The sequence below is a fragment of the Zonotrichia albicollis genome, chromosome 4 (assembly GCF_047830755.1).
Source record: "Zonotrichia albicollis isolate bZonAlb1 chromosome 4, bZonAlb1.hap1, whole genome shotgun sequence".
NCBI lineage: Eukaryota > Metazoa > Chordata > Aves > Passeriformes > Passerellidae > Zonotrichia > Zonotrichia albicollis.
The window spans coordinates 48,934,173-48,954,146 of NC_133822.1; the positions used below are offsets into that span (position 1 = coordinate 48,934,173).

General features: G+C 38.2%; 1 protein-coding gene across 1 annotated transcript in view; it reads left to right on the top strand.

The window, feature by feature from the left end:
* Positions 1-19,974, top strand: part of PTPRR (protein tyrosine phosphatase receptor type R) — a 140,089-nt gene that overhangs the window by 2,515 nt on the left and 117,600 nt on the right. Inside the window, exon 2 of the mRNA XM_074539732.1 lies at positions 11,841-12,145. Coding sequence (XP_074395833.1) covers positions 11,841-12,145 — 305 coding nt within the window. The remainder of the gene's footprint in view (positions 1-11,840; positions 12,146-19,974) is intronic.

Sequence of the window (19,974 nt, forward strand, 5' to 3'; positions counted from 1 at the left end):
TGTATTAGGAAAATCTCTCTTGATATCAGTTGGTGGTAATAGATTTTAGAGAAAACATAAGTCTACATTTACTTCAGCTAATGCTACAGCAAAAAGAGTTAATGTGTTTAAGTAGAGCTCATATAGCAAATCCAGTTTCCTTTTGTAGAAAGTAGAAAATACAATTCTACTACTGTTGTAGTAAAATTTTCTACAATAAAAAGGAAATGTTCTTGTCAAAAATGTGATCAGAGATTTTCATGTTCTCAGTAAGGTACCATTTTACTGAGTTGACTTAGATACTGATTCCAATACATCATGAAAGTCATGTTATCAGAAAATGAAATATGATTGTGCTGTTGGTACATGCATACATTTCTACCTAAAATAAGACACTTGTGTGTGCATCTCTGAAAACAGAATTAGGCCCTTCTGCTGAGTGCAGCAGGTGAAGTAATCAACCTATATAGAGCTTGCTGTTGCAGGAAGACCTAAATTTGTAGCAAGTGATTACAGGTCAGCATGAACCTTCCACTTACATTATGCATTGCATGAGAGAGTGCATGGCAGCGTAGGTTATACTCTCTTTTAGTATGTATTATCTAATACACATGTTCTTGCAATAAAAACCTGGTGTATCCCAAGGTGACTAGGAGGCACTGTCTCCCTGTAGAAGAATGGCAGATAGTAGGAAAAACACAAAGTGATGCATTAAACTAACTTGTAATTAGAGAGCCATATGAGTCATGCACATTACTCAATTAATTACCTCCTTCACCTTATTTTATTTTTTAGGGAATTTTAAAAATAAAATTAAAATATGTGTATTCAGTTACTGGAGGTTTGTGATTCTGTGAAATAGAGTAGGAAAACCAACCTGACCAGTTGGTACTCCAAAACTTAACAGCTATCAATCACAGTCTGAATGCATCACCTACCTTGCATTAAAAACCTCTCTTGAAGAAAGCATTTTTGCAGAATTTGCTTTTAGGATAAACAAATCCTGGTCCTGCAAAAACAGAAAGTTAACAACTGATTATTTGGTCAGGTCATCATGTCATGGTTTTTTGAGAAAGGTCTTTCACTATCTTGCTAAGAGCTTCTATTACCTCATTTTATTATTCTCTCCAGCAGTGAAGACATGCATTGCCAGCCTTTAATCAATATGAACCAATGCTTTGCTGCTGGCCTTGTCAGAGAGGAAGTGAGTAGATCCTTGTCTTCACCTCTTGATGGATCCATTCTTCCAGGCCCTCAGAGGAATCGCATTTTATCTTTTTTGGGCAATGCTGTGGTAGCAGGAGGTTTGCTTATATCAAAACTGAAGTTTCTTTGACCACAAAGTAACACTCCTTTGGGTAGAATTTGCTAGGTAGAAGTGTATGTTATAAATATGCTAGACTGGTTCTCACACAGCTCACAGGGTGTCCTGACTAAGTTCTGCTGAGTTCAGCTTTCCTGGTCACGCATGCACTGTGTGATATTGTCATGGTTGGAAATTGATCGAGTGCACTGCAGTTTCTACTTAGGTGTTGGGCAGGCCTATTTTCCCTAAAATGCACAAGCTCTGAACAAAAGTAAAAGAATCTGGAGACTGTACTTTTAGGGTTGAGGTGAGATCTGCGTAAAACGCATTTGCCATCAGATCCATTTCAGTAATCTCATACTAATGAATGAATAATTCTAGGTTCCAAATACATTTAGAGTGAAAGTGAAGGAGCTATTGATTTAAAAAATGAATAACATTACACTAACATAATCTAAATGAAGCTGGTTCTTATAATTGCCTTCTTTAAAAACACATTGCTGGCCATGAGTGGGTGTTTTTACTAGAAGAGTCTTTTCTGTCTTTTATTAGTAGGGACTCGTGGATAATCAGAGGATAGTCATCCGTCTCTTCAAAGATTCTGTTGGGGGAAAAACAGTTTTATAATTCATTATCTGACTTCATATTTTTGAGGAAGTATTTAGTTGGAAAAGAGGCTCATCATATTTTTACATGTGGAAATTCTTGCTATTCATAATTTTAAAAGGCATCATCTTCCATGAGAGATTTATGTTCAGTACATCCATTAGGAAATTATCGAAGTTTGTGGTCTTGGAATCTCTGACTAATTCCATTTGTTGTACTATAAGGACGACTAAAACATCTTAGACAGTGAATGCTTGTTTGAGCTTCTCTGGAGAGCAAAGTGGGAGAGTTGCTGAAAGTCCATGAATTAGGCTCTTGGGGGGCTGTCTCTCTAGAAGGAGACTAATGACATAACTTTGTGGCTCTATTTGGTGGCAGGCCCCCCTCCACTGGGGTGTTACATTGATTGCTGTGGGGAATTATATGGAAGCATAGGGCTTTTACTTGATAAAGCACAGTCATTGTGCTGTAGGATTTTCAGCATGGCTTCAGAATAAATACTTGGAGAAGTTAATAAGATCTGCTCAGAAATCCTCAGTAGGATTTTTTAGAACAATACTGCTGTAAAAGAAAGCCAAGACTTTAGGACTGGCGTTGACTTTGCTTCACAACAGCTATAGATTTCCATGGAAATACAATTTATTTCCTTGAAATGGCATGTATTTACATCCATCTTATGCAGAGCAGTATTTATCCATAACCTTCATTGGAAAAATGACAGTAATCACAAAATTAGAAAATTATTGCATCAGTTTCTTGCACCTTCTGGGAAAAAAATCTGACAGGAGTCTATGTGGTACATTAGTGCCAGGCATAAGTATGGCAGAATACTTAAGTGCCTTTGGGACCACTAGCTCATCTTTTAATTCACATGAGTAGACCTAGTGAAATCAATGGTCTATGGTATCTAGTTTCAGTATTGATGTATCAGGCAGCAGGCCCATGAAATGAGATGCAAAGTGTCTTTTTGAAAAAGATACCACTCATATGCTTAATCCTGATTCACTATAGCTGTGGATATTTTTGGCCAGGGCATTTTTTTTCCTACAGAAAAGAACAAATTTAGCAAAAATAAATTTCCAGTTGTTTCTATTTTCAGCAGATTGCTTATTAGAAAAGGAAAAAAATCCTTGCAATCATCTCTCTCCTTTCATCCTTCCCTCCCTCCTTCTCTTGTGGGTACTCCCACCCTCACCACACATGCATGTGTGTGTGCCCTTTCTTGCTCTCACAGCTACAAACACACGCATAAAGAAACATTTATATTCCTGCTCACATAGATACATACATTTTGTACTACTTATTTCGTCTGAAATTTTTGGTCAAAAAATTGTTTTGGGAAACCAAAATATTTTTCTGAATGTTGACAATTGTCCTATCCTTTCTTGCTTAGATGAATGTTTACAATTGTCCTATCCTTTCTGCTGGAAGAGGCCTGGACTTTGGTTATTGGACCTAGCTAGGAAAGCATGGGAACCCTTCCCATGTAGGAATGTGACCTACTAGTTCTGTAATGGGATGTAGCCATTGCTAGTAGCAAAGCTGTAAGTTTTGTCCTGATTTTGCAAGGCCTTGTGATTAGTATTTGATATATTTAATATTAAATCTGACTTTTGCTCATACCTTTGCTGGTGATTTTTGATCAATCTCAAGCACGATCACACCTGGTCTGTCCAAGCTTTCCTTGACCTGCTTGTTTTGCTTGGGTTAGGTCTGACAGCAGGTTTTCTACTTAAGCAAGCATTTGTATCTGTTTTGATTTTTTTTTTTTGTGTGTGTGGTACAACTGTAGTATACACAGGAGCAGTAACAAAGGCTTGGTAGAACAGCAGAGGCTAGAGGAGTGGAGGCACAGGATGTTTTGTTAGATGAGTGCGGGTGTGGGATGATAAGAGATAGAGCATAATCTTGGCACTGAAGACTCCATGGTAGAAAAAGCTCAGTAAAAGGTAAAAATGTGGACCTGGAGCTTGAGAAACCGGTTTTAGACATTAATGAAGAGAACTAAGAGATTGTATCTAACACACATATGTGGCACCTTTTATAGTAAGTTCAGATATGACCTGGAGCTGTAGACCCACTGAAGACCAACTGAAGAAAGAGGAAGTATAAATGCATATTAGAAAACATAGATATATGTAGCTTCCTAAGAGGAAGGAAGAAGAGAGGAGGAAGAAAAATCCATCAGCATTAACATCATATCACTCCTGATGTAAGACTCCAGGTGCTGACAACTCCTCATAACAATGCCCATCACTAACACCAGTGGGAAACAATTGATCTGAGGACCCAGAGAAGCATGGAGTTAGGGTAATACCAGGGAAAGGAATAGACAATTTGATTGTACTGTTCCTGTAATTGTGACTTTTTCTCTATTCGTTGTTTTTCCATGAAAGTTAGATCTAGACTAACAACACTTCTTGAATTAGTTCATTAAGATTTTTACTATGCTAACTATAAACTCTTGGCTTCACTTACATGTGTAAGGTGTGCTTCATCTTTGTTTATAAAAAAGACTTGGAAAGTAACAGAGGAATTAATCTACCCAAAGGAGGCTGTGAGGAGCTATACAGCAGCATGCCTGATCATTAGGTCTAGCAGCTACTTTGAGTAAAGAATGGCTTCATTTGTATTGCACTACAGGTTTTGGCTAAAGACAAAGCAGTGGTGTTTTGGTATAAGTCTCTGCATGATGGGAACAGTCACAGCATGCAAGTCCCTCTGTTATTTATGGAAAGTAGTTTCCTAAGTGAATTCTTTTGTCAATTCAAAACTTCATGTATTACCAAAGCAGCAAGTAGATTTGTTTTTTTCCCTTTTCAGATTTCCCTGGTGTACCTCACAAAAGCACTTATGAAAGTATGTTCTGTTGCCCAGCTAATATTCAAGTAGTATTTTAGCCACTGTTTTAACTGAATTTTATTGGCAATAATTTTTGGTGCCCCATGCTAAAGCTCAACAGCAGTTTATGTTTGGCTAAAAGTGCATAACTTTATGCAGATGAGATTTAGGTTTGATTGATGTACAATTTTGCTGACAGCGAGATATATTGTTAGGTAGACAGTACAGATGCAAAGCATATTGCCTCCAGACAGCTTTTGTTTTCATTTTTGTTTTCAACATAATTTAAAACCTTTACATTTTCCACCAGATATGTTGACTCCTTTTAGTATGTTTGTTGGTTTGTTTGTGTTTTTTCTTTTCTCTTGGTAATGTAGATGAAATAGGGAGAAAGCAATAGATTTTCTGTCTTTTGAAGGCAAAGCCAAAGCCAAAGGAAGGTCCTGTTGCATGCACCAGAAGAGAAAACTTTCACAGTCCAGAACAGACAGAAGTCTTCTAAACCTGCAGCAGTGTTTGTGCTATGTCTAGAATTACCAACAGTTAGCATTTTCCTTAGGATCATTGCTGTTGTAACTCCTGAGGGTTAGAACCATGCTCATAAATGGTCAGTATGATAATAAGCATTTTGGCACTTAAGCATTTTTTTTTCTCCTTTCTATGGGACAAGACCTCCTTGGTCCTTGTATAGACAAGAGACAACTGCAAACTCTGCTCTGAATGGGAGTCCATTTCTATCTGGATGTTCTAAAAAGAGGCAGGGAATGAATCTCCCAGCTGTGAGAACTTTGGTGTTACTGGAGAGATTGATCATTGGTCTGCATAAGTACATTGACCTGCATCTCACAGTGACTAGGATAGCTGCTCAGCAGGTAATAAACCACGGTGCAAGACATGATAAAGCCAAGCCTGTCCAGTCTGGGCCCCATTTATAGGTTTGAAGGAAGTTTGTATGGGACAGAGAGCTTCTTTCAGAGTGGTGAGCCAAACAGAAAGGAAAAAAGCATGGGGAGCTCAGGGTACAAAATTTAATTACCAAAATTTGGTAAGTATTTTTGTTACTGAAAATGAGAAATTACTTGGCAACAGCCTTAAGTACTGTAACTCAAATTGCATTTGAATTAAATTTATCTTTGAAAGCAATCCATCAAGTTTCAGCGTGTTGTTCCCTTATGAAATGAGTCTGCATTTTATGCTTTTTTCCATTCAATTTCCAGCTTTTAGCATAGAAACCTCAAGCTGTGTAATATACCAAGTTCTTTTTACTATAAAAAGACTTCAGTGTTATTATAGTGCTAGTGTGTTAAGTGTGAGTGTTAGGTACTATTGTGCATTTAAAATATATGCACTAGGTATCTATATTCATGTGTGTATTTCATTTACTAGTCAGATACAGCACTGCAGTGGGTTTGGGATGGCTGCACTGCTTACAAGTAGCAAATATAGAGTATGTATCTCATTATAGAAAAATGTGACTTTTCAGGAGCATAACTTAACCAAATTTGTTTGGATTAAGATAAATGACAAGATTTAAGAAATTACCTCAAGTTGTTTTTCCAGACACACATCATTACTTTAGACACCATTATCGTGGCCCTATCAGGTTTATGTTATGTCCCACTGGGACTTTTCTTTTTCCAGTCAAATAAATTTCTAGTTTGTGGCTGTAGAGGATGTTAAGGGGGGAGGCACCCAGCTTGAGTGCTTTTGTGTTGTTGTATCATGGTAAAATTATTTAAAGGAACCAGAGGTCTGAGACTCTGCTGTGGGAAACCTGGGGCTGAGCTGCAAGGAAAGCTTCTTTGACTGAGAGTGGGGTGAGTAGGGAGGCATCATTTCCTTAACAATGATGTAAGATAAAATATCTGTAAAGCTCTGATATTTTTATGTTTTAAGAAGATAAAAAATATGCTGCTGTGTTACGGGCTGATTAATGGATCTTTACTATCTTGAAGTTTTTTTATCTGTCTATTCTAGCAAAAGTGAAGTTATTTGGGAATTGGGAGTCTAATAATTTTCTGACAGGTTGCTTTGAGATAAAATGTCAATTGTCTTGAACTGTTTAGAGAGTCAAGACAGTCTGAAGAAATCTTGGGTTTTCCTCTATCTGGCAGAGGCCAACTGGAACAGTCAAAAGCCCACAACATTCAGCACATTGGATTTACTATTTATTATAGGCTTTCCTTTCTGCATATATAATGCAACTTTGTAGACAGGCTCATAAGCATGTGCTATCTAACATTCCTGTGATTTACCCATCTGTTTTCATGAGGAAATTTTGTGCTGTCCATATACTGTAATGATGTGTATATTTGATATGGAATTCTACTGTCCCATTCTCCATCAGTCTTCTGTAGATTAGATTGTTTTTCCTCTTTTTAGTTTATGATAGAAATAGTTTTATCTTGTATGTTTCTGTTTTATCTTGTATGTTTCTTAAAAAGATTAAGTGAACACATATTTTGAACTATTAAGCAGAACAGCTGGATTCTGCAGAACAGGGAATTTCTTAGGGATCTGTCCAATTTTCCTTTCAGGAGGATGGCAAATGGTGGCAGTGATAGAAATACTGAAACTAGTACAAGTAATGAAGATGTTCAGATTTAGAAAGTATGCATTCTACACCACCCTGGAGCTTCTTGTTGCACTTTAATGGATGTAGTGTTATACTTGGTAGAGGTTCTAGAAGCACAGCTCCAGGGATTGGAAATGTAACTAAGTCTGAGAATATCTGTAAAGAGAATACTGTAGTGCAGGAGCAGCTAAATTAAAGAAGGGACTTACAGTGGATAAACATGGAAGCAAGATCATGACAGGCTTTCTTGTTAAAAAAAAATCTAAAGAAAATCAGTGGCATTGTGGAGCTGCAAGGAAGGAAAAATTAACCTACAGGTAAAGAGCCGAGAAAGAAATAGCAATGTTCATCAGGAGCTGAAATCTAGTAAAGAGTGGTGACCAGTCACTACATTGTACAGAGCAGAACTGGAGGGTGGAATGAGCAGTTCAGATCAGTGGAGAATCACAGTGCAGCTTCTGTTACTAAAGCAAGCTGGAATGGTTATTACTTGATAAGTAACAGCCATTGCATTGAGGAAAGGACCGGTTGTTTTCTAGGAGCAAAACAGACTTGCTACTCATAAAGGTCTGGTGTGGGTTTGAAATTAACCATTGATTATTGTTCACTTTGGAATAAAATTTCTCTTGACATGCAGATGGCTGCATTGAGCTGAGAGATAGGTGAAGACTCAGTATTTTTTTGGATAGAAGAAATAGCATGGAATCACAATCTGACATCTAGTCTGTTCTCAGTGCTGAGGCAGAATAAACCATAATTCTTTGTAAATACACTTGAGGGGAGACAATTTTAGGAGAAGGAATAAAATTATTATAGTTAATAGATAATAGCTGCACTATATTTCAAGCGAGTGAATATTTCAAATGAGTCATAAATAACTCTACATCCTGAAGTAGAGTTCAAACAGGGTAGTGTGAAGAGAATATCAGAACATAATTGTGGATGAAGTTTGCTAAGCTTATTGAAGAGAAACCTCTGGGAATTATATTTTTGAACCTTTTCCTAAACCATATTTACTGAATTTTTGTGTGTGTTGGAATATCTGAAGCTTAAAAGGCACCAAAATCAGTTCCTCATAGCTTCTGACAGTTTCCCTGGTGGCTGCAGAGAAGCATATTCTTTTTTTGTAGAAGTGCATAGTTTGATATAGGAATCCCATTCTTCTCTCCCTCGAGGGTTGGAGAGTGGAAATATTTGAAGGTGTTATGTAGCAGAAGTACTGGTATTTCTAACTCCTTAATTCTCCACGTGTCTGGTTGGTGCCTAATTGTTTGTGTTTGGGGCTGAAGTCTGGAGGGTCGAGAAGGAATATATTATCACTTCATCAAATTGAGAGGAAGTTTAGGTGTTTGTGTTTCCCTGTAGTACCAAGGGTGGCCATTTCTGAGGGTCACCCGAGGCATCCATGGCAGTCTGGGAGCCAAGGTCTGGTAATCGTTAGGGCCTTATACACAGTCATCTAAGCATAGTGGAGTTTTTCACATGGGGCACTGTGGATGCTTGTAACTTACTTAAGATACTGGGGCTATGTGGACTTCCCAGATAAACAAATTCATTGTGGTAATTTTTTTGGAACATATTTGAACATCTGAATGCTTAGCTGATGAAAATAAAATTGTGTGAGTATAAAGTGTAATGTTATATAATTAGACATTAATTTCTCATTACTACAGGTTAAACAATATATTTCATTGTCCATCTTGAAAATCTTCTACAATGAACCTTGTTTGGCTGCAGGGCCTGGTGCTACTGATGTGATATTTAGCATTCTAATGGAAGCAAGTCTGGGATTTAGAAGCAAATGGTGATTCTGCTGTTTAAAGTATTGAGATTCAAGGACAAATGAGCTTTTTCAGTAGTTCCTTTAACTATTTTTTCAGCCAAAAATATTCAGGGGAGAATTTAAGCTGGTAGTTAATTGTATTTTTTTCTGCTCCATTCAGTGAAAATAATGAAATAAAGAGGGAAAGTTGGAATACTGAAGTGGGTAGAAAATGCCACACAAAGAATTGAAGAAGAATCACAGCTGGTTTGATACTCTCAGAAACAAAGGAGCAGGAATGAAGGAAGCAAAGAAGACTCACCAAATGTGTTGGTGGTTACATTCCTTTGTCTTATCTATGATCAGTTTTGAAATACTGGTTTTCTGTGAAGGAGACATGAAAATAAATACTGGAAAGAGATGACTGTGAGAAGTAGGTGATAATGAGAAGTGCTGATGCTTCTTTTTTTTTATTTTGTCACTGACACAACTCTCTAAATTGCTATTTAAGACCAGCCCTTAGGATTTTATCAATGAAGCCAACACCCACAAAGCTTAATGAGAACCCAGCATGTTTAACAAGTTTTGAAGTTCAGCTCTCTTTAAGACTATAGTCTGCAGTTTCTCTTTTTTTTCTCCTGCTTTCAGATGTCTTTGCAATCAAAACCTGATGAGAGCTGAAAACATGTGACCTCAGTAGTTATCGAGGAGATTTTGTTTGTTTCAGCCATTTGAAAGAGTAGTCTTAGATTTAGCATTTTACTTTATAATAGAGGATCTGTGTTCTGTCTTTTTATATTGATTTTCTGTTCATGTACATTATAAATTGCTTCACTGCCTACTGACAGGGACCCACTTATTCCAGAGAATGCATTTCTCAATGATGCAAAGCAATACTATAGCACAGATAAGGTATTGTCCTTGATTTCCCTGACTGAAATTTCATGAGGAAATTAGGTCAACAGAATGTAATTACCTACACTGAAACCTCCTAAGGGCACTGGGTAGAGCTGTGCAAATGACTGATTATTTTGATTTGCTTACAAGAGCAAAAAAATCAGAGGAAAAATTCAGTTTGAATAGAACAAATTGATTTCTTGTTCACCCTGCATTGAAATGTTGTTGGTGCTAAGCTGGTCTTCATAGCTCATTATGAGAATTAAAATAAGATTGATTTTATATTTTTTTAACTAAAAGTCAGCTCTCAAATTTAAGATTGCCATTAAGTTCTGCAGCATCTGAAGAGGAAATTCCAGGCTGATCAGAGTGAGCTCTCTGGGTGCACTTCTCTCAGAACACAAAGTCCCTTTTCTACCATGCTGGGTTTCTTAGAGTTTTTTTCTGGAGGTGACTAATGCAGCTTCAGTTACTTTTTATCTGTGAGGCAGCTGAGCCTTGCCTGTTTTTCTGGTCACATAGACTGCCTTCCAGACTGGGAGCCCAACTGTAGCTTTTCTGTTCAGCATAAAAGCACTGAAGATTCACTATTTTTCATCCATGAAAAAAAAAAGGAAAACAAAACAGAAAACCAAATAAAAATTTAGTCTTAGTTCCTCTTATAAAGGCATCATCAGGAAGTATTTTGTCCTTCAAAAGATATCTTTTTTTTCCTAACACATAATTAGTTAAACCCATGTAATTACAGAATCACAGAATGGGTAGGGTTGGAAGGGACCAGTGGAATCATATGGTCCAACCTCCCTGCTCAAGCAGGGTCATCTGAGAGCACTCTGCGCAGGATTTCATCCAGAGTGTTCTTGAGCATCTCCAGTGAGGGAGACTCCACAACCCCTCTGGGCAATCTCTTTCAGTGCTCACTCACTCACAGAGCAAAGAAGTTCTTCCTCATATTCAGGTGGAACTTCCTTGTCCTTCAGTTTCCGCCCATTGCCTCTTCTCCCGTGGCTGGGCACCACTGAGAAGAGCCTGGAAACCTCCTCTTGACACCCTGCCTTCAGATACTGACAGACATTGATGAGGTTGTCTCTCAGCCATCTCGTCTCAAGGCTGAACAGGCCCAACTCTCTCTAACTCCTCGTTAGCAATGCTCAAGTCCCCAGTCTGCAGTTCCCTAATGTAAGGGACAAAGAGAGTTCTTTGTGCCCAGCTCCAAGGCATGCAAGGTATGGCCACACACCAGTATCTCCTCTGCAGACAGCCAGATGTTCCATTGGCTGGCCAGGCAATCCTCGAGTGAAGTTTGGGTCAACAAGAGTTGGCATGAGGAGCTAAAAGATCTCCTGATATAAGCAGCTGAGAAAATAATGTAGAATTTGGATTATGGACTCATCTGAATTTTAAATTTGATTTTTTGATCAGGTTCTTTAGCTCTTCTCCTAAGTGCCCATTTATAACATGATCACTGCTATTCTCATCTTTGGTATTACTGAGTGACAAAATGTATCAGTAAGTTGACTGCATAAGTTTTGTGTTTGAAGTTAATATCAATACAGAAGTTGAACTTGGCTCAGCATGTGTTCTGCTTTTGTATATAATTTTTTTAACTGTACCCATGGCTGGAAATATAAATAACGTTTTTAAAGCCCCGTGGGAATGAGCTTTAGAATGTGGTGCGCTTCACATACTTTATAGACTCTGTAGTCTTGTTAATCTATTGCTATAGAAAACACATTGTAAGATGTTAAGTGAACTCTTGTATTCCAAAAATACTTTTCTGAATTTCTCAGAACGCAAAGGTCTCATTGAATTTCCAGTGCCATGTACAGAATAGCCAAGAGAGACATTCTAAACTTACTCTTCTCTTTCCACAGGCTGCTTTTCCGGAGACAGTGATCACTTTTTGGCAATTCATCAGCGAAAGAGTGGAAAACCTGTGTTTATTTATCACCATGTGGAGAGTGTGGAGAAAAGTTTGGATACAGACAGCTATAAGGATTCCAAACAAAATTTCCGTTCTTCTTCCCACACCAAAATAAGCAAGTTGCACCCTGCAATAATTGTTAAATCCGCCTTCCCCAGGTCTGTTTATGACCCATCCCTCAATCTCTTAGTAATGACTGGTCAAGATTTGGAAGTGGAGAATCTTCCCATTCCTACAACGAATGTGATTATTGTGGTAAGTGACTTTTTATGGGTTTTGGAGGGGTTTTTTAGAGTAAGTTTTTTAGAATAAATTTTTATTTTTTAGAATAAATATGCCTGTATTTAAATAAAGACAGATTGCAACTTTGGGTAGCCTGACTGATCATCTAAATCCAAATAATGACCTTTTATCTTGAATTTCTTCACTTTGGTGGAATTTGCATTTATATAATCACACTCTGATTAACAAACAATCTGGTGGACCAGTGCAGAAAATAGCCTCTCTGTAGGTAAAGATCTTACCTTTCCTCAAATGCTGTTGATCCTCTTGTCTTGACTGATGTTTGAACGTTTTTTTCTGGATAGGCTTTAAACTTATTCTGCATAAGTCACAAGAAAATGTACTTCAGAGAACTATTCTGCAGAGGCAGTGAGGTTTTAAAAGGGTGACATAAAGGTTTCATTCACTTCTGTTCCTCAAAAAAAAATCCTGTTTCTTGCAAAGAATAAGAACTTTGTTGGTGTATGCACTTCTTCTGGGACACATGGATTGGGGAAGTTAACTCTGTGTGTGACCTTTCCCATTCTGAGGATGATGATGGCAGTGCTCCCTCCTGCAGTGAAGGGCCTGTCAGTTTAACCATATCCTGGTGCTGCCCTGCTGCATCCTCACCCTTCAGGCCCGTGGAGCAGCCTGCTGTCAGGAGAGCTGTCCTTGGTGGGGTGCACGGTACAGTCTGTATGTGTTCTGCACAGACTCTGCTTTCCTCACCCCCATGCGTGGGCAGCTCTCCTTGGTTCCTGGAGGGAAGAAGAGCCACTTGTGCACTCATTAGAGGGAACTAAAAAAGATTAAAGTGAAACCTGTAAATTGCTTGTTTCAGAGGAAGATAAGAGATTAAAAGAGAATGGACTTTACAAACAAGGAAAAAAAGAGCACAGAACACAAGAGCATGTCAGCACAGCAAGTGTTTCAGAATCCCATACGAGTTCCCTGTATGGTACTCTAGAGATCTGCCCTCATGAATGCTCCAAGTGCAATAGAGTAGTGACAATGAAAAGAATAATCAGGGTAAAAGAAAAAGATGGTAGTAGTTTTATTTGCCCATTATTAGTTTTAGCACATAAAAAGTACTGTCAGGGAACTAGGCTCAAAAAGCTGTGCCCTGGACTTGTTGCATCCCATACAAAGAAGACCTCCTCATCTGAGTTTATATGGCTAGCACTGTTAGTGTACTAGCTGTGTGGAAGTATCCATATCAGAGCAAAATAAGGGACTGTCAGTCTTGCTTTGCTGTGGACAGGCCAACTGCAGAGTCTCAATACTGAATGGTATTGATCAAGGGAAGGAGATGCCAAGCAACTGGATGTATCTATCCTCAAAGCTGGCCTAAGCCAGCAGGGCTGACTCTGTAGTGAAGGTACCTGCTCCCTTCTTTCCAGTGCAAGCATTATCTCACTCCTACTCAAGGTGTGAAACCTTTCTATTAGGGCAAGGAACTCCGAATAGGCATGGCCCTGCTTTTTTTTCATTAGATGACATTGTTACCTATGAATTGTTGTTTTACTAGGGTTTTGCACAGTTTTGGAGTCCCATGGTCCTCAAGTAGTAATGGAAGAATCCTGCAAAATATTCTAGGGCTACCCTGATTTTAGCTGACTGGCTCTGTGCCTGCATTAAAAGCTAAATGAGGCAGATTTTCAATTGGCAGATAAATTCACATTAAAAAAAGGTCCATTAAATCTGTATTAAGTTCTCATTAAGTGGCTTTGGTCTGAGGCTTTGCTACTGCATTTCTAGGATGGAACTGCTGCTCTGAAGCCTTCTGTTCTGGCTGAGAACCATATGTGCTTTAAGGGGAGGTATAACAGCATGAGCTAATCATGACATGAAAGCTGTTTATTGCTTGGGTTCTTCAGCTGTCTCTAGGTGTGCTGAAGGACAGTGGTTTTGGTTTGTTTCTAATGTCATCCTTTCAGAAAAAGCCTTTGGGGAAGCATATGTTTGAGGCCAAAGTGCTGTGAGTCAGGCAGTGCATTGGACTAATCCCACCATCAGAATTTTGAAGATGCCTTCTTTAAAAGGGCAGCTGTCCCACAGCAGAGTGGTTGCCATCATCCAAGCACAGCCCTGCTCTTTCCAGTCTTCTATATTTCAGCATTCTGTTGCCCCCTCTTGAATGTCACCTGAAGTAGATTGTAGTGTTAATGTAATTACCAAGGGAAGCTGGTTTGTTTTGAATTGCATGTGTATCACTCCCTCTTTGTTTTGAATTAGCACTTACTGCCTGTTGCTGCTTTCTGGTTTTTAATATGTGGGGCAAGTGTGAGTGTTTGTTGTTTTGCCCTGGCTGACCCTTTTTGTTCCAGCCTTTAGCAATGTTGCTGGTTGTTCAACTTGAAAGAGCAGTTGCTACTGTTAGTGCTTCCTGTAATCCAGTTACATGATTGGTGCACATTGTGATTTAGTATGAAAGCCAGCAACTTTTTTTTTTTTCCATAAATCTATGCTCTGTTAGCTCTGTGGAGGAGAGGAAACTGAATTCAAGCTAATTTCAGTGACTTAAGGTCCATTTTCTTCATGATTAAAGTGGAAAGGCAGGGTAAATGGATGCCTAGTGCAGAACTATTACAAGGTTGCATTTTGTGCTAAGGACTAAACCATCTGACAAGGAAAATGTTGCCAATGCTCAGCAGAGTGCTATGAAGCCAAGAATTCTGCAGGTATTTTGTCAAAAAGCGATGTTTTGTGACTAACAATAAAGAACATATTAAGAAGTAATTTTACTGAAACTGGGGATAGTGTAGTTCTTGTTTGCCTAAGTGAGGAAGAGGAGGTATTTATTTTCCGGGAGGGAGTTTTATATAATGAAAGGCAATCACATTACCTGATATTAAGTTCCTTTGTTTGTGTGTGTGTGTGTGTGTGTGTGTTGGTGTTCAGTTCACCTTGTTTATTGAAGGAAGTAAGGACAATTCAGAGCTCTTAGAGGCATTTTGACTGTTCTATAAATGCCTTAGTGCTTACCCATATGTTCTGTTTAGCTGTCTCTCTAGATGATGTGAGACTAAGTCATCTGAAAATTGCTTGGATAACATACAGAGTTACATAATTTTTTGTAATACTTGAATTTTCTATTTGAAAGCTTTTATTTTGCATTTCAGAAACCATATACTCATTGAAGGTATTAGAGAATTATTAGTGCAGTGAAAAAGTTCTCAAAATGTTTATTTATGTTTATTCCAAGTCTTTCCAATTCAGAATATAAGAATCACAAAGGTCAAGACAGTACATGGAAAGTGGGAACAGAATGCGGATAATCACTTATGATAGAAAATACCGTCTAACATACTTATTAAAAAACCCCAAAATACAGACATATATAAACTTGAGAGAAAAGCAGAAGGACTTGTAGTAAAGGTTTCAGCTCAGACTAGGTCTAAATTATCACAATGATAATAAATTATCATGGATTGCTAAAGCATCATCCCTTGTAACCTGATGTAGTTTGGTCTGTCCAAAGCCTCTCAGGCACACAAGTGTATTGGACCAAGATTGGACCAAGGTACTCAGATGCTTTTTTCACTTGCATCCTGTGAATTGTTTCAGAAATGTAAAGGTAATACACTTGCTCAATATATCAAAATTTTCCCTTTCACACCTCATTCTTACTATACACCTTCTTATATAAACATGAAATCTCTTGCTTAGAAATTCCACAGTGCTGTACTGTAGCTAAAATTCAGCTCATCTCTTAATTTTTTGTTTGATTTACATGAGTGTTACTGAACTGAATTGATTTAATTAGTTTCTTTCAGTTAATGTCAATGGCACATATGATTCACAGACAGATACAAATCTTTTCTTTGCCTTTTCCATGGCATTTTGTGTAGGGTTGTATTCCTCAGAGCTATAGCTTTCCCATATCATCACATTTATTTTGTCTCAGTATTTGAACTATTTACTTTCAAGCATGCTGAAGAGCACAAGTAAGAACTTCAGGTGCTACTACTTTGAGAGAGATTCAGTGGAAGAATAAAGCACAACAACATATGTATCTGTAATAGATATTCATGTGGAAACCAGATATTTGGGCTGGTATCTATTAAGATATCGAGCAGGTTTCTAAACACTTTCTGGATTACTAGGGAGTTAATACACGTTGGAGACCATATCCAATAGGCAGACTAGATGTGATCATACTGATCTGGAGATTAGTACTGACATGAACCACGTGTCAGTACCACATCAGTTTTCTCACAGCCAGAGAACAGTACCAGATGCATTTAACCTCCTAGTATAATACAGCCTAGATATCTGCTTCAGGGTGAGTTCCCTAATTCCAAATGGCTGTAGTGAAAAGATTCATATTGATGATAGTGGGTGCTTAGGCAGAGCTGCACACTGACTACCTATTTGTATAGACTCATACACACACACAGACATTTAGTGACATCTTAATCTGGAGTTGATCCCAGCTTAAACAACACATTTTTTGTTGAAATAATGTGGAAATCCTTTCCAAATCTGGGCACTGTTCAAGTAGGTGGGCTTCTTCTGGGTGGTTTGGGTATCTGAAAACCATGTGGCTGTGAAACCACAGCAGAACTGCTTTTACACTTACGTCACATTCATCCCACAAGTACTGCTGTATTTCTCTTATATAATTTTCTTCATACTACATACTCAGAAAAGATGCATCTTTTGCTCACTTGATGACATGGCCTTAGATGTATAAGTTTATTTCTCCTTTAATTCCCCATATCCTGATGTGTCAGGTTTAGTTTCCATGTCAAAGCCCAGAATTTGTCTATATTATTTGTTACTAAATTTTATTTCATCTTCCCACACCTCTTTTCTGCTGGAAATGTCTCTTTTTCTAATACTTTGTACTCTTTATGAAGTCATGGCTTCCATGTGAAATGTCGTCTCTAAGTTCCTCTAGGAGCCCACAAGGCATCCACTTGCTCCTTCCTTGAAAAGACCAGTGAGACAATGGGAGCCACACTACTATATTCCCTTTTGCTGAGCATTGCAGTTCTCTCCACTGACTGGTTTTGTTTGGGGGGCCATAAGAAGAACTCTGTTAAAAGAACCTGATAAAAAGGTGGGAGCATCCAATGCTTACAATTATTTTCAGTCCAAAAAATGTTTTCTCTAGTGCGGCATCCTTTGTGAAGACATTTAATGTAGATTTCCTTTCATGAACAAAGAGCACTATGGAATTTCCATAATTTTGTAGAATTTATTTTTTACTTTTCTTTAAATGAAAAATGGATGTTTCTTCTCACTGGCAATTTGGTATTACAAGATACCTTCTTTTTCAAGGCTAAGTCACCGAGTCTTACTGAATGAGAGGAGTAGGATAGAGAGAGCCCTCCGAGTCACAGCGCTAAGTTGTCTGTGATCTTTCTGCATGCCAGAAGCTAAATGACCTTCTGAGAATCCCTTGCAAGACAATAAGATGCTCTGATAATGTTTTTTCACTTATAGCTTTTTTCACTTTTTCCCCAGCTGTCCACTTTACTGACTGTTTTTTCAGAATCTCTTTTTTATTCTTTTTCCTGAATACCATGTCTTGACATAAGAGGAAGTCTTCCTTTCTTCAGTTCTCTTTGTTAGGAACTCTTCCATCCCTCATGTCGGCGTCTGCTGGCTCAGCATCCACCCAGTTAAGTAGCCCAGTAAGGCCATGCTGAGCAATCAGTAAAGGAATCTTGTTACAGGGAAATGTTACAGTCTCAGTCTGATGAATATGCATAGAAGTCTGTGAGAAGTGTCGATAGCTAAGCATGATCCATTTGACAGAAATTTAGGATTACTTTTAGGAGACCACAGAATAAAAGTAATTTTCTTTGGGACCTAGAGAAGGGAAGAGGATTGGGGGTGTTCTTAAAAAAGAAGAGGCACAGTTTCTGAACCAAATGATTTGATGCTTTGCATCATGTGTTGCATGATATGTTATACTACGATCAATTTGAAAGTTATTCAAAATGGTAGGTTTACCATCCCATCAATCCTGTACAGTAATGCCCTGATTTTCACTGGCATAGATGTAAACATATGTATATGTAGTTCTATGCATTTCTAGATGTGATTATGCTATATTGCAATAATAGAAGTGACTAAGGAGCTGCTTTTTTGCATACTGTGCCTGACCCTGGGGTCTCAGCCTCAAGTCTGTCAAATTCTGACTCAAAAAACCCCATTTTCCTGTGTGCGTGGACAGATCATGCACAGTTTGGTGCTGCAAAGGGGCTCTCTGCATCCTACTCCACCTGGCTAATAGGAGTACCCTAAGCTCAGTCCCTCTGTAGACCTTGGGAAGAGATGGTCAAAATACTTTTGAACGTACATTAAGCTAAAACAATGGATTGAAAATAAGGCAAAAAATATGAGTGAGGAGAGCAAGTAGTCCATAAATGACAGGTCAATCAGTGCTGGGGCAAACAGTCAAGCTAACTGTCTATGAAATATGACAAAAAGTCAAATGTCATGTTTTGTCACTGAACATCTGTTATTGCTGGCCTAAGAAAGGGCTTGGCACTAGCCCAGGCCAAGGAGGCATAAATAGAAAAACATGTCTCTGCAGTAACTTCTCAAAGGAGCTTTCTGAGGTGTAAGATCTTAGAACCTAGTGAAGTATCTACTGTATCCATCTCCATTTCCAGGTCATGTATTTGTGCAATACTTGGAATAGCAGAGGATGAGTGCTATGCTGTTAGTGAAATTTTAAGATCTTATTATAATTACAGCGCTGAATTGTTAACAAGCTCTAAATGTTAGTCACACGTTTCAAGAGTGGGCAGTATCAGCCAATACACTTAGTGTGACTGTTCCAATCACTGTTGTGTCTTTTTACATTGTGACCCCAAATATCAGGTCTCCACAGTATTTGGCTTCTAGACTCAAGTCCACCTTCTTGTGAGAGATTGATGCTCACCATTACTCCTTAAGTTATTATACTCGACGTAACATATCTGCAGCAAGCCCTGCAAATAGACCTAGTAGCCTGCAGCTCTGTCATTCTGGATTTTGTTTGCACAAAGAAATCTAGAGAGTCTGCATTAGTTGGCCTCATTTGCTTTCTGCTTCCCTCTGTGCACTTCAGCAGGGATAATTGCATACTGAACCATTAGCATGGTATTGTGTTTGCTGTCAGTCTTTGTGGAAAACAGGAATGATTGCATTAGGTTGGTTGTAACATGCTCTAAAACCTCCTTAAGGCACTTTTTTTCATCTGATTTGCAAAATGTTAAAAGAATGTTAGTAGGATATTCAGCAACCTAGTGTTTTGATTGATTATCTTACTGAAGGCAACTTTGGGGGTGCTTTTATAACATTCAGTGGGATGTTGCAGAAAAGCTGTTCATATCTTTCACAAATTGCCCATATCCTCTTCAGTCACAGCATTCCTTTCCCTGCATTTTTAGTGAAGGGAAGATGTTTCTTGAAGTAATTTAATTTTTTTTCAAAAGCTGCACTGTTTAAATCACAAGGGGATTTCAGGAGCAGGCATGTTATATGTTTTTAAACTAAAGCCTAAACTGTCATTGACAGTTAGCCTTGGGCAGTTTCTCTAAAGGAAGTGTCAGCTATTCCATATTTCTTTCAAGTGTGTATTCATGCTACTGGCCAATCCCAGCTATAAATTAAATACCGGTGTGTGGCAGAATAGAATCTGCTTATGTTATCCCATTCCTCAAATATGTGAATTTTGTCCTCTAGGAAAAATCTTTATTTATTGATTATATTAAATTTTTTAAAGCATTTCTATGAAATTAAATTCAGATACAGTTGCAGCCAAAGCAAAAATCTTCAGTGTTACTTAGGCTCTTTACCCAGGTGTAGGAGAGCTGCCT